Source organism: Xiphophorus hellerii, chromosome 13 (assembly GCF_003331165.1).
Source record: "Xiphophorus hellerii strain 12219 chromosome 13, Xiphophorus_hellerii-4.1, whole genome shotgun sequence".
Taxonomy (NCBI): Eukaryota; Metazoa; Chordata; class Actinopteri; order Cyprinodontiformes; family Poeciliidae; genus Xiphophorus; species Xiphophorus hellerii.
The window spans coordinates 19,527,088-19,551,847 of NC_045684.1; the positions used below are offsets into that span (position 1 = coordinate 19,527,088).

Genomic DNA, 24,760 nt, shown 5'->3' on the forward strand with positions numbered 1-24,760 from the left:
CATCATCCTCTAACTTCCCTACAACGATGTTGCTAGACTGACGTGTAGAATTGGACTCATAAGAGTACCATGCATTCATCTGCAGCCCTGTCTTTGTCACTGGCATCATTTTATTTTAAAAAAATTTTTAAAAAATCCTGTGGATTTCCAAACTGTAGATTGCTGTAATGGAAAACTAAAGCGTCTGAGTGGAGATTATGTGCAGAAACCAACCGGGAATAAAAACCGGTCGGTGGTTCTGAAGACGATCACCTTTAGGTTGAAATACTTGCATATTTTATTACCCAACTGTGTTTTATTGGCTCCGTTTGGATGGGTGGGGAACAGCTTCACACAGTATCATCTTGAAAGTAATTGACTTGGATGCCTTTTTCACATCTGGATGGAGTGGGGCACCAGTGCATGGAGAAAATGTTTGAGTTTCCAGACATTACTGCCGAAAGCTCCAACAATTTGACTCATTTTTAGTTTAACATCATGTAAAGCTCATCAAACATACCTGGAATGTTGCTGTGATTCTTTCATGCACATTTGAGAAGTCCTTTGGTCTCCAGTGGCAACCATTCAGCTGTGCGAAACACCTGTTGGGTGGAGAAAGCGCCGCCTTCAGATCGCAGCTTCTCCTCTGAGCTGCAGTTTTTACGCCTCCGCGTCACAAAGCAGCCCTGCCCCACTCGGCATACAAAATGGCACTGTGTGTGTCTGGGAAGTACATAATACTGTCTCTTTAAAAGGAATAATCTAAAACTGTAGGTGTATCCTGGCAGTCTCCATCAACAACAAAAAACCTCAAAGTTGATGTTTCATACTTGAATGTTCTGGATTATAGCAAAACTGTTCAAAATATAACTGAGGCAAGAAAAGTATGTGGAAAATGTACTGGTTGGTGGATCCTTAGGGGCCTTCAGGTATTAGACACTTCTGTAAACATTTTCAATCCCATTAAAGTTTTTTTTTTCTTTATTAACCAGCAAATTGAGACTAAATATTTCAGTGGCCACTATGCAAAAACAATGAGTATGATGATTCAAATAGACATCTTTATTTTTGTTAGTGTCTCTACTATTGAAACAGCAACTTCATTTTTAATACCTGGACATTTTGAAAAAAAAAAAAAACGCACTTTCACCTGTGTATTTTTGCAATTTTTCACAGGAATAATCAAAGAAAACCTTCAGTTGTCACATTAAAACATGCAATATAGTGTCAGGAATCCAGGCACTCAGCAAATACCAGGGTGACTTCATTAGTCAGTTTATAGGGCAAAATCTTTAGCATTACACAAATATTAGATCATAAAGAATTGCATTAATGAAATGAGTTGTTTAATAGATCCGTGAGTAATTTAGGACTCTCACTTTAAAGTTGAAATTGTTTAATAATGAATCAAAAACCAAAGGTTTTGCAAGAGTTTAAGGACAAAGGTACAACACATGCTTGATGACATTTCTTCATATTGCTTTTAAGCAAAGGCACCAATATGGCTTGTTGAAACTCCTTCACAGCAAATTGATTCCAAGCTGACGTTAAAATTAGTGCGGCAGCCACAAATCAAGCGACCTCTCTAGTACATCTTGTCATCTGAATTGTAGAGCATAGAGGATTTGGCTGAATTAGGACATAACATTATTAGTATCAATTATCTTTGCTTCATTTCAGAAGTGCCTTTTATTTTAAAGTACAAGAGAAAAAGCTTATTTGACGCAACTCCTCCAAACCCTACAAAGGCTGCCTCTCAGTCAAAAGGTGGCGACTCTCCTCCCTGGAGGGGAAGAGCGCCTCCCTCAGGCGAACCATGTGACCTGCAGCACCAGAATTGGCAAAGCCATCCTCAACCAGCAACCTTCGAATGGGTCTGTAGACCTTGTGACGTCTTAAAAAAAGAAAAGATTTTAGAGGGTTATAATTCTTTGTTTTATTTGCACAAGAAAACATCTTTGTTATCTGTTCTTGTTGGGTCATCAGTTCACAGGATTCAATATGATGCAAGTGCGACACACTCACCGGTAGACCATGTAGGCAACGATCGCAAAGACGGCCACCAGCACGGCACTTGAAGTTAGAACCACCTGAGTGGTGTTTGAAGTTTTAGGCACTGGGATGCACAAGAGGGACAATTTTTAAAAAAATGTATTTAATAATAAACATTTCTGAAGAGGGCATTGTTTTTCCAGAGCACTTTTCCAACCAACCGGGTGCGTCTTGAGACTTGCTAATGGTGATGGTGGTGCTGGCGAGTGCCATGCTGCTAGAGTTCTCCAGGGTGACGTTCACACAGTAGGTGCCCGGTTCCAGGAACCTTCGCCGCAGCAGCACCTCACACTTGGATGAAGGTGGCACGTCGTCGCACATGATGTTGCGTACCTGAGAGCAGCTGGGGTCTGACACAATGGTGCAGGCTGAAGTGGGGATGCTGCGAAGGAGCAAAGGAGTTAACTAGGTAAAGTCCAGATTCTATGTTATTTAATAAACTGGAGGTTTCATCCATTGGAAATTGAGATCGGATGTATCTTTACCACATTGTTCAAGTCAAGATGTTGGGGTTTCACTCACTCAAATCCAAACCTTTACTAGAATCCCTACTTCAAAGATTTTTTTTTATTTGTAATTTGGTGCTTAATCTAAGTTATTTATTTATTTATTTTTACATCAAAGCAACCATGTTTGATTTTCCTCTCCCACTTATTACTCTTACAACATGGATTCTCTTACAACTCAGTCGTTTTAAAATACTACATTTTCTTAGCATATTTAAGGACTCTTCCGTTGCCAACTAAATGTGATCTCAAAATCAAATGCAGTGTCGAAACATTTCCTAACATTAAGATTCCAATAAATTATATTTGTATTTTAAGTTAAAAAAAAAAAAAAAAAGAAGAAGAAGAAGAAGAAAACAAAATGTTCACCTTCCCAGACATTTCACCCTGAAGTTGACGTCGGTGTCGGTCAGCCTGGCAGCCGACAGGTCCACGATGCGACTGCTTAGCCGATTCCTCGGTGGGTGCTTTGGCTCTGCGTAGAACACAAGTAGCAACACTTGAGAGAAGCTGAAGCTAAAGCAGTTATCAAAGGACAACTGCTAGATTTGGTGTAAAAAAGAAATGAGATCTTTAGATGTTCTGCTCGGCTGCTCCATTCGATGTGACATGTTTCAGTCAAGAAGGAAAAACACCGCTCTCCACCTACCGACTATAGTGATGTTGCCCGAGAAGGTTCCGTAGGCGTATCGGAAGCACTCGTTGCCGTTGAGACCCCTGCTTCGGAGCCAAGGCGGGGTGGTGGGGCTGGATTCTGTGGCAACCGTGGACAGGAGGGGCTCTGTTGTGGGCAACCCCGTCGTGGTCGCAGCAGATAAAGTGGAGGAGTTAACGGGCTGACTGGTTTTGGGTGGTGCTACAACAGAGAAGAGACGAGGGACAGTCGAAGGCATTTAGATGGTTCTTTTCATGAACAAACTGTAGCTCAAGTCCTCAAGCAAACTCACCCAGCGTTGTCTTGATCTTCGTTGTGACAGCATGTGTAGCCGGAGGAGTTGTGGGGGCCACTGACGGAGAAGACCCATAATTACAATTTTTAGACTCGTAGCTGTCTTCATAATTGCTACAATATTCTGTATTTCCTTCAGAGGGCGTGTTGTGTTGTTGAAACTCTTAGCGCAATTAAAACCTTTATTATTTAATAAAGGAGAAGAGTTACCTACAGGCATGACTTAGTTCTTTATAGGAGAAATAGGCAGCGATTTTATTTTTTATTATTTTATGGAAAAGTACCTGAATCATTTAATTCAAAGCTATTCTTATGAATATTAAGGAAATGTGTGTAAACCCTCAGCATTTTAGAAAAGCTATGAAAATAAAACATCTCTATCATTTTGCAAATAAAAATTATTTTTGTAATCCACACTGAGCTAAAGAGAAAACAGTCGGATTTCGGCTCTGTAAAGTCATAAGAAGTTTATAGAAATGACTGTTGCCTAATTGAAAATTACAGGCTAGTTTTTAGAAAAATGAAAGACATGCAAGCTGGAACTCATCAGAAATCACGTGTAGATGCTGTATATGTCTGTTGATTGTTGCCGTTTCTCAGTCTTTACTCTGCTTAGCCAATTGATAACAGGTGGTTGGTACATAAAAATGCACCAACCACCATACAGATTGTTTCTGTTTTTGCCTGTTTTGTCACATTGATATGATTCAAATATTCAAACACAATCCAACACCAGGCACCTGGGCAGTGTTGGAAGTTTTGGGTGCTGCATAAAGTTCGGTTCTGCCAGTGGAATCAACCAACTTCAACACATTTAGCAAGAGCTCACATCAAACAAGAAAAGTCATGTTCTGGATTATCATCAAAGTGTTGTGTTCTTGTTGCTTCATCGAGGTTTAATTTGTGTGGCCGCAAACTTGTGTGATGTTGGCAGGATTCCTGCTCAGATCTGGTAGTTTGGTTACTACCAAGAGCCATTAATACGCTGTGAATAAACCCTTTTCTTAACATTAGCAACCAGAACTTTCTGGAAGCTTTGCGACTTCTCCATGCTGAAAGACATCGTGCCGTTTGACCAGGATGCTTTTACAAGCCTGGCTGTCTCAGTCGGGTGGGTACCTGTGAGAGGTGGCGATGTGGGGCGCCTCGGAGTTGGAGTGGCAGAGGTGGGTGGACACTCAACAGGAAACGCGGCCTCCACCACCAGCTTCACATTCATCTTCCCCAGCGTGCTGTAGGTGTGTGTGGTCACCTCGCGGTGTGTCACGACCTGATTGCCGTCTCGAAAGTCCCAGATGTAATCCACTGAAGCGGCTGTCTTTAGGTAGCCGCAGGGGTCATGAAGATGGACCTTGAAGACAATCTCCTCTCCACGGATGAAAACACTGGCAGACTTGTTGACTACGGACTTCTGGGAAATGTCGACTGCCAGTGGGATCTTATCTGAGGGTATGCGGGAAGTAGCTATTATTTTTTTTTTAAACTTTCAGATTGTGTTCTGTTTGATACTTGGACATGTAAATATGCCTCCACCTGTGACTAAGAAGACGGTGTTATCACTGGTCAAGGGGCTGTACTTCCTGCGCTCACGCTTCCTGTAGACCATAACCTCCATGACTTCTCCCCCCAGTGGGATATTAGTGGTATTGATGGTCACACTGGAAGAAGAGCCATCGCATGTTTCATAGTACTGGCCTAGAAAGCAGAGACAAAACAGGGAGGAGGTTCATACGTAGGGACGTTTGTTGTTCTGCTTGTTGCTGTTTGTCGTATCAAACTCACCCATTGTGTGCCACACGTAGACGTAACTCTTGCGTCTCCAGTCGTTGCTCTGGGGGAAGGGCTTCCCATCAGGGAACACGTTGCATTTTGTTGGGTCTGTGCACTTCCCAAAGCCATAGTCATCCAACCAAGAAGTCCAGTTATAGACATAGCCTGAGCGAAGCTGTCCGTTGGCTGTCCAAAGGCAAAGAAGGGGATGTCTTGTTAAAAAAATAATAGTTAGATTCAGGGACTTCTACTGAATCTAAACTGAGTGATTGTCAGTGCACAATGAGGTAACTGAAATAAGGTTTATACAAAAGGTTAAAACTAACGTGTTCAGTTTGTTCAGCGAAGTCAGTCGGTACGCATTTCATGAAATTGACTTTTCATTTTATGAGGAGGCAAACCCTTATTTATGTATTTGTTTACTCTTATCACGTTTGTTTTGTTATTGTTTTGTTTTTTTTATTATTAAAAAACAGACTTCACAGCATAGCAATTTTCCAGACTGATCATCGTTCTATGTCTAGGAGGTGTGATGTGCCATTTGTGCCCTAGCTTGACTTCCTGGCAGCACCTGAGGCCTCCAGCTCCGTACCGTCCTCGCAGTGCTCGTCCCAGACAAGGTCCCCGTTTGTGTCTTCCTTCTGGCATGGAGGATACTCCAGCTTGGCAGTAAAGGTAATGCATGAGCCATTAAGAGCCGGGCTATCGCTGGTCAGATGAACCGTTGGTTTGGCTGCAGAGAGGTGCATGTTACTGGCTCCAGAGCCAGAAACGATCTGCAGACGATTTGAAGTTACAGTAGAAAGACTTGTTCACCTCTGTGATGCATGAGCTCTCTTGGGTTTGCGCTTAGTGGAGGGTAGAGGTAATCGTCCCATGGATTGGTGTCAGGCTCCCATCCAGGGATTGCTGGAATTGGAAATGGGAACTTGCCAGCTAGTGAATGCTTGTGGGGGAAAACATCACTGTACGCTAGAGGAGGAGAAAAAAAAAACACAAAGAGAACTGCATGAAAAATCTAAGCAAGATTCATCTGCATTACTACCTCAAACCTCTGTGTTGTATCTGAATTTTATGTCAACAGAAAATATCACGTAATTCTGAAAGTTACATCTTTAAAAAAAATAAAAAGTATGAAAAATATGGTGTGCATTTGTATTCCGCCCTTATTGGTCAATACTTTGTAGAACCACCTTTCATTGTTATTGCAAAGGTACCATAACTTTACACCGGATGTGTTTGTTTTTTTCTAATGTTCTCCAACAAACAGCTGGATTTAAACTGAATTTGAAGAGGACTCCAGTTACTAATCGTGTGTCTTCTCAAGGCATTGTTTTGCAGTGGATTTTATTTAGGGGCACACAAGTAAAGGAGGCTGGCAGCAAATGCACGGTACACAAAACGCTCAATTCTTTTAAAAATTGTTCAATCAAATGAAATCCTAAAAAAAAAAAGAAATGCATTGAAGCTTGTGGTTGAAATTTCACGTTGTTCAGAAAAGTTCGAAGTGAAATATTGAATCTCTTTTTGAGAGAGTAAAACCTTTTTAGAACGATTTTACCCTTTCTAAAAAGAAGCAAAGTAAAAGCCAAAAGTAATTTATACAGATTTATTCTGATTGTGAATTTGAATTCCGACGAATTTCGGAATTCACGAGTCAAATTTGGTTGTTCAAAATGCAAACGACGGTAAGAATATAAGTCAAAAGGTATCATAATAAAATGATTCTTTTCCTATCGGTCCTGCGCACGCCGCTTTGGTTCGGATTTTATAAGTTTTCTCTGAAAACAAACGAGGTGGGGTCCCGATGCCCGATGCAGAACTGTTACCTTTTCAGACCGACTTCAGTCTCGGCGAGACAGTTTAAATGTCAGACGGACAGCAGGACGAAAACAACAAATTCCACCCATCTAATTTGATTACAGGAGAAAAATCACTCGAGTATCTACTGGAGCATCTGCGATGGCGCAGATATGGGTGCGGACAAACCATCACTATTCTGCAATCGGAACAAGGTTGTATTTTTTGTTTTTGTTTTCATATTTTCAATTCCACGTGTTTTTAGAATTTGATCAGCGATGTGAGATGCGTAACAGTTTGAATAATGTGACTGATTCACACACACACACACAAAAATATTTTTTTCTTTCTTTTTAGTGCGTAAATAAATAATAGTTTAAGGGTGGATGTCACTTTGATCAGTGACTTGGAGCTTGAGCCGTAATTAGTTTCACGGGACCGGCTGCAGATAACCGAACACAGGGCAGCTATTGTGGAAGACTGCGGGACGCATCCGGTTCACAACAGTTGAATGACGACAAGCACATTTCTGTCTGTCAGAAACAATTTTTCGTCTTCACTTGAAACAAGATAAAAGTTCAAACTTACTGCTTCGCCCATCAACTTGACGAACGCGGCAGGCGCAAAAAGCCAGGAGACACAAGTACTGCGGGATTCCCATGTCGGCCGCTTCAGAGCAGTGGAAACAGAATTTATAATCCTAAATAAATCAAAAACAAAACAACAACAAAACACACACAACAGAACAAAAAAAATAAAATAAAATTAAAAAGTGAAGTTTCACAAACAGCGAAGACGCTTTTCTGACAGGACACGACCCAGCTTGTGGTCTCCTCTCCACGTCCAGCGCCTTCTTCACTTCTGTCCACAGGGATGTCCTCTAATTTAATGGGCTCCGCTGAGCGCACAGACATGTGATGCTTCGTAATAAGGTGCGTGTCATCACTCATTAAGACTCACATCGGAAGGGAACTCATAAGACAGGAGATGCGCATGCTCATTTCCCTATTTCACAAACACCTTTGTTGCAATAAACGATCGGACAAATCAATTTATTAGAAGAGAATTTCATTCGTGAAACGCGGACGCTGTTGTGATTATTTATTTGAGGGATTTGCAATTTTCCGCCCTAGAGTATTTGAATGTCCCATTTGCAAAATAACAAATACATACCTTTTGTGTAAATGTTTTTTTTTTTTGTTTTTACATTTTTATAGACTTCTTTTTAAGGATTCGACACAAACAATAACGGATGTTCAGAAATAATGTGCGGAACAAATTCGATCAGTGTGAGATCTGGTTAAGCAGTAAATAAAATTAGATATAATTTGGCGCCTCTTCTTTAAAAAAAAAATCAAAAATCCGTTGGTGAACTTTCACAGTGACATTTCCCCTCCAAACAAAGGCAATCTTTTTCGTTAGAGTGGTGATCTGACAACACGAAAAGATCCACACATGACAGCCCTCTCATATGACTGAATTATTAGAAACATTTTTTTTTTGTTTTTGCCCCAGTTTGTCTCGTGGAGCAGGTCGGTGATCTCTCACCCCCAGCTGCTGCGCCCGCAAAAAGAAGAAGGAAGAGGCCATGATACCCGGCGCTGTCCGTGCGTGTTCGTCTTTTTCCGACACCATCTGCAACATGTGATTATAATTTCGGCGCAGTCTTCCGCTGTCACAAGGAGGTTAGGAAACGGTGACAAAAAAAAAAAAAAGAAAAAAAAAAAGCCCACTGAACCCTGGATGTCCGCGCAGAAGTCAGGAGGAGAGCATTCTGCTTAGTCATGCAACCAAAACCTTTAATCTGATATAGAAAACAAAACAGATACATAGATCATTGCACATATATACAGCGGAACGAGTGAACACACAACAGGATGGTTCCGTTGAAATTATTACTTTTTTTTTTCTAACATACCCTTCTAATCCAAATCAAGATGATATCAATTATATAACGCGCAAATCTATTACTAGTATGATACCGAAAAGAATTATTCTGACATTTTACTGACTTCAGATAAGTTGCTGGAGGAAAATCTAAACCTTTAAACTGCATTGTCGGACCGTTGTGAAATTGACGTTGTTTGCATGGGGTAAGAAGGATTTTATCTCTAATTTACGAACGTCATAGTACATTTAATGGTAAAAAAAAAAAAAAAAAAAAAGCGAAACATTTGTACTTTTTCCATCAAATGTGGTGCATTGTATTATCATGGGAATAGCACAAAAGGACGTGTCGTGTTCTTTGATTCCCTCTGAAATCACTTCAGATTACACTGGTTGTGTAAAGAGTTCAGGGTTGGCGTGAAAGCATCAGATGAAACAACAACTTTGCCATTAAGTGGTTCTGAAAGCCAACATTTCCCCCCTTTAATTACATGGACTTAAAACGTGAGCGGCAATGCGGTCGTTGACCAGTAGAGGGCGGAACCCCTGCGCAGCTTCTTCACACGACTGTCTTTCTACAATAAAGTTAGGGCCAAATTTAATCCGTAACATTACATTTTGTTAAATAAACAAGCAAGCAAGCAGTGACAAAGAAATAGAAATAAAATAATCAAAAAGCAACAAAATGACTTTTTCATCTTTGGCCTGTAGGGTTGTTTGTTTAATTGTCACATTTTTGAGGTCATTTTGCCAAAGTTTTTACATTTAAGACCTTTTGACCGAATTGCTCGGTTCAGTCTCCTCATTAGTTAACCGTAATGAGTTATTGTCACAATGCTAAAGTGATCAAGTATGGGTAACATAGAACAACGTTGGGCCAGCTCTGATCACATCATTTCATCATTTAAAAAAAATAATAACGTAGAAAATGAACGGAGCTTCATATAGCATTCACAATTAAACAATGAAGTGAACTGACATGATATCTGACGACTTAAAAGAAAATTATGAAGGGGAATTAAAATACGTGTTTTAAGGATCATCTTATTATAAAACATATATTAACCCGTATTTCTGAAATGTAAACACAAGGTTTTCATTAGTCATCTGGCATTCTAAATATCTGGACAGACATCATCTTTTCATGTCACATCTGTCTGAGAAAATGGTTTCAATGAAAACAATCTCTTTTATGTTTTGTCCACAACCCATGGGCAAAAGAAGTCATAAGTTGACTGAGAAGTCCGAGAATATGATGCCAGTGGCAACTTTGCTCCCTTCTGTGTGGTTTTGGCTGCACAGAGAAACATGGGAGAGTTAAATGCAGCTACAGGTGAGGAAACTCGAGGGGAAATCTTTGCTTCCCAATCCTGAGACTTTTAGCACTCTCACAAGATCCTCCTTTCATGTAACGCCTTCGTCTTCCTCTCTAAAACCGTCTCTCTCACTTCTTTCTTGCCGTGTCTCCAGGTGTCCTCTCATTCTGTAATCATGATCCTCGGGGTCAGGGTCAGGGTTAATGGGAGGAGTGCTGGCCTCACAGAAAGTCCCTGATATCGAGAGCTGCAACATGTTCTGACAGTGCCAAAACGAGCTCTCACAAAAACAGAGCTAGACCATTCACCATTTGATGTTTACATTGACATTCAAATATTATCTGTTCAGTCCTCTTATGATTGTCTGTATTGAAGCCATATTTCATGGACCAGGTGACTGCCAATTAATCAGTACATTCATTGAAGTTGATCAATCCATATCTTCTCCCTGACTCAGCATTAAAGTGTTGACTCAGCAGACACAACTTCCCAGATCAAATGGGTAAATCAGAGAAATAACCTCATCTTCACAATTTATTGACAGATTTCTATTTCACATACAGTGTGAACTGGAATTGGGATCCCAAATCAAATGCTGTTTCAGACCCCACACAATCTTGGGGTCTACACCCGCCCCTAAAAACAACAACAACAACAACAACAACAACAAAAACAAACAAACGAGATTTGTTCCACAATGATTATAAAAAGGTCAGGATTTCTATTTTTGATCTATGTGAGCAGGGAAGATCAAAGCCTCCACTGGCCATTTAAAGTTATGGCCAAAGGTTTCGAGTCTGGTCATCTGTTTCCATGACGAGGCTTAGTCCACCCTCTTGTGCACCGTGCACAGTGTGCTCAGTACCACACCTGCCTGCCATACCTGCCTTGTATTTACACCTGCCTGGTTGCCGTTCTGGAAGACCGTTCTGAGTATGTGTCCCGTTTCAGAACGGTCTGCGTTTGATTCACAGCACCAGGCGCCTGAGCGTTGAGCGCCGCTCGGTGGGTGCTGCCCAGGCAACAGGGGAGGTCCTGGTGTTCATGGGTACATGGACTCGCACTGTGACTGCCAGAAAGGTTGGCTAGAACCCCTCCTGGAAAGAGTTGAACCGAACAGGTACTATTCACTTTCATTTTAAAAGAATGATGTGAAGCATCCAATGTTCCAGTGCCAGCTCACAAAATTTAATCAAGCTAGTCAGAGTTTTTTTTTTTTTTTGATTTAGGTCAATATAACCAGTGATCAAGAAGAAATCCAGCTGTGAGCTTTAACTCGGCTTATTTGACAGAAAAATAAAAGGATAAAAAGTTTTCAGTTGTCCTTAGTCATTAGTGAAGCAGCGGGTTGCGTATCTAAGACTTAGCTCTCATGATTTGGCCGTGATCATCCTTCAGACTGCCTGCAGTGTGCCTCTAATTAGACTGGGTAATTAGGCTGAACTCTCAGGCCTTGAATCTGCAGTAACTTGCATTTTTTAGACACACGTTTAACCCTTTCCACCCCCTTTATCCTATTTTTAAAAATCCTATATTAAATTTTATGTGAGGATCATTCCCAGATATATATTTAAAAAAACGTATGAACAAAATCTTTATATTTGTTGCACTCATGCATTCAGTTACATAAACACACAAAATCCCAAAGCTTTCCTTGATTTTGTAGAGCAGCTTAACATCAACACAGGTTACAGGTTTACGTACATTTGGATGTAAAAAGTTCATAATTAATGTCTTTAACAGGACCAGAGTCGTCTCCCCCGTAATGGATGTAATAGATTGGCAGACCTTTCAGTATAATGCCACCTAGTGGCCGGTTAGAGGAGTGTTCCACTGGAGACTCGACTTTCACTGGGAATCAAATCCTCAGCTTCAAGATGCAGACCCACAGCTGGCTGTTCAACCTGCGTGGTGAGTTCACAGCTGCTCCAGTTTAAGTGCTCTTTCAAGCTTAGTCCTCCTACAAACGTTTTCCCATCAACTCTTACCAGTTTCTCTGTCCCTACTGAAAGCTTAACATGACACATCCCTGCGTCTTCTATGGTTCTGTCCGTGACAGGAGTCCAGCTTCAGGGGGAGAAGCGGTGGTCATCAACAGACAGTTTTTCCAAACCGTGGCATCCTACGATCCAGGGATGCTACGGTGGGGGGTCCGAGCAAACTGAGTTCCCAGTTATCAAGGTAAAAGAAAAGAAAAAAGATCCAACAGAAGAAGATGAACACTGACTTTATTTCACAACTTTATTTGCTTCAGATATTTTCAGTAAGCAAGTTTTCAGGTGTCCTTGTAAGAGTATACTTTGCATACGGAAATCTGAAAGAGCTACAGATCTGTTACTACATGCTACAGTATGACTTCAAGTTGTTGAGAGTTTTACACACAGATGCTATTCAGATTCTTGGATAAAAGTGATTTTTAGTTCTAGTTTGGAAGTTCCTGATCTGGATCTGCTACTCGATACAGATCTGATTCATTTAAGATCAGGCGTCCGTTGATGCTAGTGTCTCATAATCTTATTCTACAGTGAAGTTGATAATCACACCATGTATATGCTGAAAAACACAACAGCTTTAAAGTGTGATAACACAACTACATAACTACTACAAGTAGCCAAGCTACTTGTCTGAACCAGATGCTCTTCAGAGGAACTATTTCCGAGTTGCTGATACCAGGATGGACGCTTTCAGGAAGATTTTCTACAGGAAGGACAAACTTGCTCATTTTATCCAGCAGGTGTGTGTGATATCTAGGAGATTTTGATAAGGCTACTGGTGTACGATTGGAAAACTGAAAATCCTGTCGCGCAGTCTGAGAGGCCAAGCATTACTGAGCGACTGCAGGAACTGGTACCAATCCCAGTTTAGGAGGTGTGTTTCCACACCATTGCATGCATCATCCCCGACAACAGTGGCACTTTGAGCAACTTGTCACTCCATTATGTGCCTGATGCATGAAACACTGGAGGAACTCAGTGTACTGTGTACTGGTTTTACAAAACTATTATTTCCTTCTTGTTTGAAGGACTTTATACTTCTGTAAGAATATCTGCTTACATACAGTAATGGCAAAAAAACAAAACAAAAAAAAAAAAAACACAAGCATAACTCTAAGCTCAGTCATGAATGAGGATCTAAGCTGCATCCATATATGGAATGCATATGAATAATTAAATAATTACTCAGTTTTGTCATTTGTTTTATACACTTCTAAACAAAGATATAGATAATAATTAGAAATATATTTTTTAAAAGTAATACCTAAAAATATTTACTTTTAATCACAAAATGGTGCATCCTTTTCTCACTCTACTTGAACTCTGTCGGCAGGGCCGTCACCCCTCTGGCGGAAGTGATTGGTCTGAAACTCACTTTCTGTCGAGGTCAACCAATCAGACGTTGGGGTCTAGCCGCCATGCTAATGAAACTGCTAAACTCATTTAGCATAAAGTTATAGAATACACATTGAAATAGTTGTATCTCAGTTGAAGATATCATTGCTTTAAATATTAGTTTTGAATTTCACATGATCATTTATTCGTGTATTCAAAAAAATAATTGACTTATGTGTTCCCATATGTGTACTTTTTAAAATAAAAGTAATGTACTTTTATGATTTATTCATCTATTGTTCACTACTAAACATATGTACCCAGCTGATTTACGAAGCAAAAACCAACAGATGCCTGGGCATCATCATGAGTACTCTTTCATCCAGACATATGCTCTGAATCATTTGGCGTTATAAAGTAAAAGCAGTTATTGCTCTGTTATGTTTACCTGCCTAAACAAAGTCTTGATATTTTATCGCATAATTACTAAATATTATATTTTATATTTATTTAGTATCGTTGGTGTACTATTATCATTTAAATAAAATTCCTTGACTGTGTAAAATAAACCAAAGCTTTTTTTTTATGCCTTCTCAGTTGTCAACAGCAGAGGGAGCCAGCGGTCTTCAACATCACCAGTGTTGGAAAATGCTTACTGGTGTCTGTTATTTGCTGTACAAACAAATCATATTCACTCATGAAAGAAGTGATGTATAATGTTCCTGCATGATGAAACAGGTTTCTCTGTTGTAGTGTGGCTCGGAGAGTTAGCTTGAAGTAGTTACTGAGTTGTGAAGAGTGAGAGAGCAAGAAGAAGGCAAGAATGAAGAAGGAAGAAAAAAATGATGGTTTTGTAAGATTTGGAAAAAAAAAAGAAGAAAAACTTAACTGCTGGCATGAATATGTTGACCTGGTTGAAGCTTCTGTTGCTTTTAAGACCAGTCACTGAGCTTTATCATGCTTTTCCAAAACCATTTAGCTCTATTTACAGAAAATCTTGGAAGTCAATTAGCCATAAACTGCCTAAAGCTTTCTGTTGAAGGTAAACATTGTTGTCAATTACAATATTACCCTTTATTATGCGTTTGATTTTGAGTTGCCATAAAAAATGAGGCATATTTCTGCTTTGGCTTAGGAGGTAATAGTTAAAAAAAAAAAAAAAAAAGGTTGGCAACAAGACTGTTGTGAAAAACCAATTGCGGTTTCAGTAGAGAAGGTAAAAGATGCAGTGTCTTGCATTAACTTTCCATTTTTTGTTTTTTTAAAACCTGTAACAACATGAGCTGAAGAGCCACTCAGAAAGGAAAAATTCATTACTCAAAAAAAAAAAAAGAAACAATCGTAAATATCCAATTGACGTAAGAAAATGAAAATAATTTGAGGTATTCAAAGTGTAAAATTTCCCCATCTTTAGAAAACTGGAAAAACTACTGAGTTTATAACAAAATTAGTCTTCAGACTGTTCCTCTGATGTGCTCCCTTCACTCCTGACATCGCCATCCTCCTCTGACGTCGGGTGTGACCTTTTGCCTCCCCTTCACTGTCATCTCCTCCCCACAGCATCTTCCATCTTTTCTCCATGCTGGGGTGACCGCGGTGATAAACACCGAACAGCAAACACCCACAAATGCTGATGGCTGCCAGGCATGTCATGTTATCGCTCCCACAGAACCAGGTGACTCAGACGGAGATCCATCTCCGCAGAGAGGGAGGTGATCGTAGACTTCCCGTGCCTTCTTTGGAGAACCTTGGTTTTCTTTTTTCACACAGTCAGTCCTATATATACATATATTTTTTAAATGATTCCTGAGGTGCAGTTATGTCTTTGTGGATGTGCGTCTGCAGCAGAGCTGACACAAAGCACAGATTAACTGCAGTGAAATGGGATAAAAACTTGACAACCAGCAGCAATTAGGGTCAAACACAGTTATGAGTATGTTAAAAACACACACTTTGTGGCTTTTAAGAAACGGAAAAGCTCTTTGTGAGCTCCAGACTAAAAGGAATTTATGATTGATGAACTTTATAAAAGTTGCTTTGAGATACACAATTGTTTTTACACTGGTGTTTTTTGTTGTTACTTTGAGGAAAAAAACAAACATATTTCAAATAAAAGATAATTCCCATAAAACCTGTCAAATATGTTACCTTAAATATTCTTTTAGCAAGCTACTAAAATTAGACTTTAAATTTAGATTTATAGGTCGAGCCAGGGCTGAGACATCCGAAAGACTAACCCCACTAGGACCATCTGAATTCTTGAAAGCCAGAGATCATTAAGACAGAGAACAGACGCTGTGAAATCTGATTTTCACATATCTAAGCCCGCAGACACATAAACACACGGCACAAAATAAAACGTCATCTAAAACTTTCTGACAAGGTCTGCTAAGGGAACAAAACACTGCCAAGTGTTCCTTCTTTGTGCATACATTTTAGCGCTGACGCCTCAGCAAGGACACTTACATCAGCGTTACCTCAGCACAAAAGAAGACAACTCTGTCCTGAAAGCTCTTTGGGAGAATAATTCTCCAACATTTGTTGCAAAACTACTAGAAACTCTCCTCTGACAGGCAGACAACAAAAGAGGTTATTTAGCTGCTGTCCTGGTGCTCATTTTTCTTTTTTTTCCCCATCTAAGGAATGAAGCTGCCATTAATCTCCACTTCTGACATGCTTATTGTTCTGCTACCCCCCCCCATCACCTTTGCAGTAGCACCTATAGGTACAGACACTCATTTATCAAAACAAAAGTTGTCCTGCAAGGACATGACCCCCCCACCACCGTTCTTCTTGCTTTACACCGATGCAAATAGCAGCTGCTGTCTCACTCTGAGCGGGGCAGATAAATGTGAAGCCCTCACACCGAGGGCCTCTCAAGGCCCAGTGCTTATGGGGGAAACATAACAAGTCAAACATTAAAGCTGGAAGAGCCTAATTTAAATGCGAGGACCACAGCCTGTTCCTGAACATATGTCCATTACGTCCGCAGAGATGAAAGCGCTGCTATTTTATTACCGAGAGGAAAGTTCTCTCCTCCGACAAAGCAACTTTCTTTTTTTTTCCCCTTTCTTTTTTAGAACCAAAATCTGGGGCGAAGGACAAGTGAAGTGGCTCCTTTCACTGGAATCAAGTGCTCATTTGAATGGAAGAAAAAAAATGTGCGGCTGTGCCCTGAAAAAAAAAAAAAAGTGTGCTCGGGTGGACGGGCTGGACAGGGAGGCATTGTTGGTGTATTTGGGTCAGGGCCGCCGCAAAAATAATGCGAACCGAGAGGATTGAAGTGAATGCTCAGGTGTTAAAAAGAATCCCTTCGGTAGAGATTTTCCCACATTCAAGGGAGAAAAACAAAAATGAAACAAGAACGAGGAAGGCTATAAAGCAGCAAAACCAGGTGGGCTTCAGTCGGGCTAATGACAGACAAAGTGGGGAAAGTGGTGAATTAAAGATGAGTTTGCTGGCAGGTGGATAAAACGACGTGTAAGCAGCGAGGATGGGATTGTCTGTACGCCATTAAATATGAATGGGTCTCGTGACCCCAGGCGAAATGACAACATTCCCACAGATGTGCAGCTAAATGAACATGTAATCATTCTCAGCGCAAAAACATCCAGATCATCTTGGGGCAGACCTCTGTTTCCCATTAAGGCTTTTGTACATGACTGTGAAAAACAGCGTCCATTTCCACGTCACACACCGGCATAAATTTCAGACGAAGTATATATTAGACTGTGCAACAAATTACTACACTCACACACTTCAGAATGTTGAACAAAAATCACCATGGTTTTATGGTAATTTTCTTTTGAGCATTGACATTAACAGATAACACCAAAACTTTCATTTTGTTTGTTTTTTGGCAATTCTTCTAGGATTTTCAGGGTAGAGAGTTGGAATCATGGTTCCATAAATTACAGAGTCAAGCAGGTCCTGAAGAAGCAAAGCAACCACTGACCACCACACTGCCTCCACCATGTTTGATTGTTGGTATCTTTAATGCTAAGTTATGATGGGTCACAAACCTTCCAAGAAAGTCTTTGGAGTCACTTTCAAAGATCATAAAGATGTTTTTTTTTGTTGTTTTTTTTGGTAAATCTGAGCACTTTGTGTTATTTTGGTCAGCAAAGGTTTTGACCTTGTCACTCTCTCATGGATGACCTTTACCCTGGATTTTTTTTGCTTTTATTGACTGAGGAAAGTGAGATGCTAAGTGCTTTTGGCTCTTGTTGTTGGGATATTTTGGATGAGGTAACAATGCCTTCCTGAGTCTTAATTTTAGAGTGACCTCATCTAGGAAGGTTCACTACTGCTACTGTTCTATGTTTTTGTAGATACCGGCTCCCTAGTCAGCCATAAAGCCTTTGAAATGGCTTTGTAACCCTTTAAATTTGTTTTCTTTTGCTTCTTTATCAGTTCTTACATTTCTTTAGATTAGGGGACTATATGTTGTTTCTTGAGATCTTTCAGTCTACTTCATGTTGCCAGGCAGGTTTAATTTACTTTTCGATAATTTCATAAATGATCATTTGAAAACAAATGTAGATGTTTTGATGACCTGAAAGATTCAAATGGAAAAAAGATATCAGAGGAGAAAGGCTTTCTCACGTTGCTGTAAATTATGTGATGCACAAAATCTGTTAATATTTTAGAAATATTTCCTATTTTGTTCCTGGGTTAACGTCGCACTTTATTTAATTACCTCTCCAGTAGAACGTGTTAGCTATAAAAGAGCTACTAACCCAACTTTCCATTTGTTCAATGACTCCCCCAAACCTCCGATGCATTTCTTTAGTGAACGCAAAACAAGAAATCCATCTCATAACAGTCATGTTTGTTTTGTGTTTTTTAATAGCACATGTGTTTATCTGATAAATATAAAAAAAGGGAAAAGGTTGTTACAGTACATTCCATTTGCAGAGAAGCAGAGTCAAAGCTACAGGAGTTGAGATGACGAGAGCAGATCTGTTGGGACAAAAGTTATGACCGTATTCCTGGTTTAACGTTGCATCAGCTGAGACCAGCGAACAGCACTGCCATAACTTCCTTCGCGGGTTGCATTGTTTATGGCCATTGCACACGTCTGAATTCTCTAAAGTAGAAAAAAATACATTTTTAGTGTGGATACATTCATAGATGGTACATATATATATAAGTATATATTAGTGTCTTTATTTCCTTTATTTCCCTATTGTGCTTTATGAGGGAATATTGCCTTCACCCCAACAGGTGAGTGAACTGAAATCTCAGAGCTGCTAACCCAGGCCGCCAATCAGGGGGGGGATGCATTATGGCGTGGCTCGTGACCCAATTGGAGAACATTTGCTCCAAGCCACTTTACAGCAGGAGTGACTACCTTGTGCCCCAAAATAACCCTTGTTTAAACAGAGCTGACTTCTGCTAAATATGCATCAGTAAATGCCAGGTTTAGCGATTAAAATACCAAACTGTGTTTCCTTTAAATAGAAGGGGTAAATGGCAAGCTGGATCTCCAAGGGGCGACATGCAGCATGTTAATGTGTGTCTACAGGCACTACTCGAAAGGTTTGGAAAGGCATGCAGAGAGAAATAGGGGTAAGGAGGGTGGGGGCATTTGAAAAAGCGAGGCAAAAGTAGGGGGAGGCAAAGAGTCCCTGTGCTCAGTGTGACAGACCACAGCAGGGGTTGTTCTGCCAAAGGCGTAGCACGAGTCCCTCGCCACCATCAGTACCGTTCCAACAGACATTTTCCTTCATCCTTTTACCCCCTTTTTCCTCTTGGGCAGGTGGGTAAAGAGCACGAGACGCCCCATCTCTCGTTTCACAGTGTCCTCTTTTCCAAATTCAACCAGTCATGCATTGTTCTATTGCAGCCAGAGCATCCGACCAGGGTTGAGTGAGTAAGGAAAGAAGGGTTAACAGGCAGAAGAAGAGGGGAAAGCAGAGAGCACACACCACTGCTCTCTTCTTCGATGTTAATGTCTCGACCTCCATTACGGCAGAGTCCAGTCCGAGGAGCCTCAAGGTGTGGGACTAAAGATCAACCTCATACATTAATCTACCACCATAAAACTCCAAAGCCGACTCAAACCTCTACATGCCACTTAAGAGCACTACGTTTTGTTTTTATAAAGCTATACACCTAAACATTTTCTGTCCTCATGCAATTGGATTTTTAAAAGCTTCCAAAACAAAAAGAATTGCTTGTTGCATTCCTCTACTGTAGATGCCTTGGAGGCAGCAGCTAAACAGTCGTCTATTTAGTTCAGGAATATCCCAAAAATAAAAAATAAAAAGCGTCCTGGAAATTGTCCTGCAGAGTCCAGGAGAGTTCTAAAGGAGATCTGCTACAAAACCCCTAGCTCTGGCTTAGGTAGAGTCTTACGGGTCCAGTTTGAGAAGAGCATCCAGGGCTCTTGTGAGGGTCCTCACCCCCCCCGTCCAGCGGAAGCGAACTGTGTACCCTTAACCTGATAGAACTAGAAGGCAGCGGAGGCTCCGGGATGACGGATAGCGGCGGCGGTGGTTGCCGAGACGATAAATCTGGAGTTAAAGGGGGAGTTGACTTGGGTATAATAGCTGGACAAACCAACTGCAGGCTCTGGGGTCTGTGCGTCAGAGAGTCCGCGTAGCACATCGCGGAGTGCTGCTGAGAGATGGTGAGGGACGAGCAGGGCAAAGGCATGGGCGGGTCTGTCCAGATGGGGGCAGCTTTGGACGGTGAGTGGCAGGGCTGTGGAGGGGACGGGCAGTGCAGGTACGTTTGGTGGGCTGGGGAGTAGCGAGTGGGACAGATTATTGCAGGTTGGGGCACCGACGGCGTGAGAGCCTCCATCAGCGTGGCCATTCTCTTCATGACCTGCCCAAGGTCCGCTACTTCCCTCCTCAGGGTGCTCACCTGCAGACGAAAACAGAGACGGTATCTTAAATGAAATATTATGTTGGATATTTGAGATAAAATTTGGGGTATTTTTTTTTCATATTGTTTATATCTTGGTGCTTTAGCACACACGCTACTGGCATTTTCTCCCAGCAAACCTGCTTTTCCTAGAAGGCACATAGTATTTTACATAATAATCTCCATAATAAGGTACTAAAGTAAGACCTGCCAGAGCTATAGACGTTTCATGGTTTTGTGACCTTACAATCATGTCTTTGCTGTTTCAGTCCAAATAAGAAGCCTTTCTACCTTCGACTATAAGAACAACTGGTCGTAAACAAACACGGCATATGGAAAACTTTTTTTTTTGCTTTTTTTTACGTTTATTATTTCTGTTATATTCGTATGTTTTACCTTTGCATGGAAGTCTCTGTTGGTGCCGCACAAAAGATTTTCAGCACCGAATCGTGTAATCGGAAGCAATCTCACCTCGATCTATGCCATTTCTTTCCTTTACATCATAGCTTCAGTTGAAGCTTATGCAAACTGAAATCTCCTGCAGCCGATTCTCAATAAAAGCAGTCAAAACGCAGGGCGACACTGTGAAACACTGCAAGAAACACAGTTTGCTTACCACGATTTGTCATATACAGCCCAGATCCCACTAGCATGTATTTCTGAACTATATATATTTGCTCACAGGTAATATGAGCCAACATTACCTATTAGTAATATTACCTCATTATCATGAGGTAATAATATGTTTAACGTTTAACACGTGTTCCTGTCATTTGTTAAACAGCTAAACATGAACTGATGATCGCAGGTGTCTGAGGATATTCAATTGGGGAGGGGGGAGGGGGGTACAAACCCAGAGACAAACACAACTGCCTGATTGCATCCTGCAATCAAGACAATGAGCAACTTTTCTAGCAGTTATTTAAACAAAATCAGGAGGATTTATAAGGAGATTTGACAGGCAGGGATGAAAGGAAAGTAGACGCAGTTGTTGGAACACAGAAGGGAGTGTAGCCATACATGAGTGAGAGACAGAGCAAAACGATTCCTCCGCTGAGCTGGTAGAATACCAACAAACCCCTTTGTGTTTTATTTGCTTGTGTTGCATCGATTATTTCATATTTTACTACGTTCAGCAAGTTGGAGAGCGTTAGCTTGAAAAATTTAGAAGTTCACACAGATCCTGCTCCTGGATAACTCTTGGGTTTTTTTTTTCACTTCAGCTGATGGTTTACAATGGAGATTATGAAGATTGTCATTAAAAAGGAGTTCACAGGTAGGTGAAAAGATTTATGTACAGGCAGCCAAGTGGACATTAGGGTGTGCTAGGAGACATGTGAATGCCAGTTTTTGTGTGTAAGGGACACAGAATGAACCTTTGTAGGTGTAAGGAGGATCATTAATAGTGAGCTACAAGGAAAAGCCACATAGCTAACTACTAAAAGCAGTAGCAAACTGACTGAGGAGGGAAGGAAGGTAACACAGTGAGGTTGGATTGGAGCATAAAGCAGCAATATCACCTCAGACTGTTTACTGCTTGTGGTCATCTCTTCCACCACAAGGTAAAGTGCTAAGTCTGATCTCAACTTCTCTGACTACCCAGCAATCCAACTAGAGGTGCTAACAGTGGAGCAGCCTAATTCTTGTTGTTGTTGTCTGCTGCATCGACAACAAAAGTGCGAAAAACATAAAGAGACCTCCATACTGTAACTGATGTTCAATGTGCATGCTCCCAAATGTAACATTTTAGATATTCGTTCATTTTTTTCCAGTTAAAAATATGTGAGGAATTACCCTTAAAGCACCTCTAGTTGGATTGCTGGGTATGACTATTATGTGCATAATAGTCATAATATGACTATTATGCACATAGTCATATTTAAGTTAAGCTATTAAACTATTATATATTGATTCCACATAGCCTAACTTAGTCTACTTCTTCCTGATGAATTTATAACTTGTAGATTCCAGTCGCTCCCATGCCACTATGAAAAAAACAGAAAGGACCCAGGAATCTGTCGATCTGTCACCTCTCTTGTGTTTTTTTTGCGAGTAAAACCGAGCTGCTGTAATAATCCATTACATCGATGGCGGCCGGCAATTAGCTGCTCGCTGCACGTGGCGTGTCCACAGAGGGCGTGGCCGTGGAGCCTTCCCAATGCGCCATCTGTTTCTGCCAGTCTCGGCGCTCATGACCATTCATCTGGGCAATGACGCTCATCGTGACAACCGGAGGCACATCAGCTCTCAGCACCGCACGCACGCAGCTCCACATGGGAAGTGCTTCAATCGCCGTGTGAATATGTCAAGAGGCGATCAGGCAAAACGCGCAACTATATTATGATTGCAGCCGACCGAATCCGGCTGGGCACTCCGATTCTCTGTTTGGGTTTTAAGGAGAGACGTCAGACATGCTATGCATGATAGACTTGCAAATAAAGGATACATAGTGTAATTAGTTAAACAAACCGTGGTATTTTCCAACTCAAATTTTAACAGACAAAAACATTCAGTCCTCTTTTTCTTTTTTTTTTTTGACAGGCTCGCTCCAACTTCCCCTTGTGTAATTTGGGGAACACTCTGGGTCGAAACCGCGGCTCTGACAAAAATAGAAAAGCAGAGAGTGGCAGGACGGTCCAATCTGACACGCTGTCAACATGATTCCTGGTCTCCCACATTTGAGACAACCGTCGATGGTTTTTGGTCAGGGAGAAAACTACGGCAGACCACAACGAGACCGCAGCCACATTTGCATAGTAAACGCAATATAAAAATCCTATTACCCTGAAATTATAACTTCTTGATCACAAGTCTGATCGTCTTGTTGTGGGAAAAAAAACTATTTCCAACAGCCAATATCGGATTCAAGAGGTTAAAGATTTGCAACTACATATTAAGATCTGTAATAGTAATGCTATACCTATTTTGATAACTAGTGGTTATTAGAACCACAATTCAACCACATGTGTCCTAAGGCTCAAGTACAACTAGAGGCCTACCTCTATTGCTCCATGGTGGTGAGAAAATATATTTAAAATGCCTGCAGTAGCAGGTAAACTGTCAACAGTGTTCACTGTTTCCTGTATTAAAGGGTGCTAGCGTTAGCCAAGATGCTACCGCTGATACTTACACTTAGAAGTTTAAATCACAGTTTGAAGTGTGATAACTATTCACACTAATGAATTACCATTTTATATTTCATCCTCTTCATAATCATGCTTTTATAAAAAAAACCACACACACACACCCCCACACACAAATGAGACAACATAAAAAAGTAGATTTGTTCTCTATTAAATATTTGTTTTTTGTTTGTGGTCTAAATTGCAACGACATGAGCATGGTCATGTTTTTGGCTTAGATTGTTCTTCATTCAATTTCAAATTTGTGCTGCGTTTTAGACACTGTTCCTCATGAACGAAGCAAACAATAAAATCTGTCCTTTGATTATCCGACTATGATTGGTCATTGCATCAATTAAAGCAAGTAAATAAAAACATTTATTTTTAGCAGTCATGGCATTGCACTAAATTAGATAAAACTAACAAATTAACGTTTTACAATATTTGCTTTTGCGTGTAACTATTTGGTGAGACAATAAACCCCTAAATAAGCGATGTGCTCATGCACTGTTGTGGTGCGTGCTTGTGTACGTTCCAGATCAAACGAGTGTCTCCCACATCCTGATCAGCGTCGTTGGATCCAAGTGTGGATTAACAACCAGAGGACCAAGCTGGAGGATTTTGGTCACCCAGTGAGACACTGAGCAAAACGCTGCCACTGCCTTCCACACACCTGTGTTTTAAATGTTTATATCTAACTTTAGGCCTCCACTCATCAGTAAAAGAAAAAGGTAGATGACATCATCTGTCCTCCTTCTTTTCCTCGTGCTTTTACTTTTCCCTGCCGAGACAGCCAGCCGTTTCATTCTGCGACAGACACTGAGGCTTAGCAGGGGGAGGAAAAAGCCAGCCCTCCTCAGCTATCAAAAGTCTAATGTCAATTTAGGTACCTGCCAATCAAGCCATCGGATGCACCTTGAGAGTGTGAATGTTGGTGTGTGGACAGAATATCTTAAGCAGCAACATGAACCATTCTAATCAATGACATCTAATACGGCAACCCCCTGTTTAACTTTTCAGATTGAGAATAAAACTTGGTTGAAAGATGGGTACGTTTTGGTTCATTACGTCGTCTAATCCTTTCATGCTGCTCTGGCTTTACATGCCGATACACCTTGCTTCTGCTTTAGCTCACCTGTCGAAATCCTTCTCTCTTCTCACAGAGCTATATCCTTAT

At 40.8% G+C, this 24,760-nt stretch overlaps 2 protein-coding genes and 1 long non-coding RNA gene across 5 annotated transcripts in view; 1 reads left to right on the forward strand and 2 right to left on the reverse strand.

Moving 5' to 3' along the window:
• Positions 1-1,020: 1,020 nt before the first annotated feature.
• gpnmb (glycoprotein (transmembrane) nmb) lies at positions 1,021-7,951 on the reverse strand. Of its 3 annotated transcripts, none has more exons than XM_032580618.1 (13): positions 7,875-7,951; positions 7,645-7,756; positions 6,073-6,228; positions 5,849-5,989; positions 5,269-5,442; positions 5,020-5,181; positions 4,606-4,929; positions 3,485-3,544; positions 3,187-3,393; positions 2,907-3,012; positions 2,193-2,413; positions 2,005-2,095; positions 1,021-1,873 (listed from the first exon to the last, which is right to left on the reverse strand). In XM_032580618.1, the coding sequence occupies exons 2-13, from the start codon at positions 7,715-7,717 to the stop codon at positions 1,720-1,722; spliced, it is 1,869 nt and encodes a 622-aa protein (XP_032436509.1). In that variant the 5' UTR covers positions 7,718-7,756; positions 7,875-7,951; the 3' UTR covers positions 1,021-1,719. The 3 variants fall into 3 exon arrangements, with proteins under 3 accessions (XP_032436509.1, XP_032436507.1, XP_032436508.1); XM_032580616.1 differs by having other exon boundaries at positions 5,828-5,989; XM_032580617.1 differs by having other exon boundaries at positions 5,828-5,989; positions 7,645-7,725; positions 7,845-7,906.
• A 10,462-nt stretch (positions 7,952-18,413) lies between these two features.
• kcnh8 (potassium voltage-gated channel, subfamily H (eag-related), member 8) overlaps positions 18,414-24,760 on the reverse strand; it is a 61,387-nt gene continuing 55,040 nt past the window's right edge. The window contains exon 16 of the mRNA XM_032581856.1: positions 18,414-20,461. Within this exon, the coding sequence (XP_032437747.1) occupies positions 19,922-20,461 (540 nt within the window). The 3' untranslated portion in view covers positions 18,414-19,921. The remainder of the gene's footprint in view (positions 20,462-24,760) is intronic.
• On the forward strand, positions 20,178-24,631 carry LOC116731950 (uncharacterized). Its single transcript, XR_004341670.1, has 3 exons — positions 20,178-20,283; positions 21,685-21,737; positions 24,122-24,631. It is a non-coding gene; the product is annotated as an uncharacterized LOC116731950 (long non-coding RNA).

Excerpts from the sequence above, each read along its gene's own strand:
- gpnmb (XM_032580616.1), bottom strand. The coding sequence starts at position 7,717 with ATGGGAATCCCGCAGTACTTGTGTCTCCTGGCTTTTTGCGCCTGCCGC. Across the intron at positions 6,229-7,644 it reads TCAAGTTGATGGGCGAAGCA|CGTACAGTGATGTTTTCCCC; the intron begins GTAAGTTTGAAC and ends CTCCTCCTCTAG. Across the intron at positions 3,394-3,484 it reads GAAGATCAAGACAACGCTGG|CACCACCCAAAACCAGTCAG; the intron begins GTGAGTTTGCTT and ends TCTCTGTTGTAG.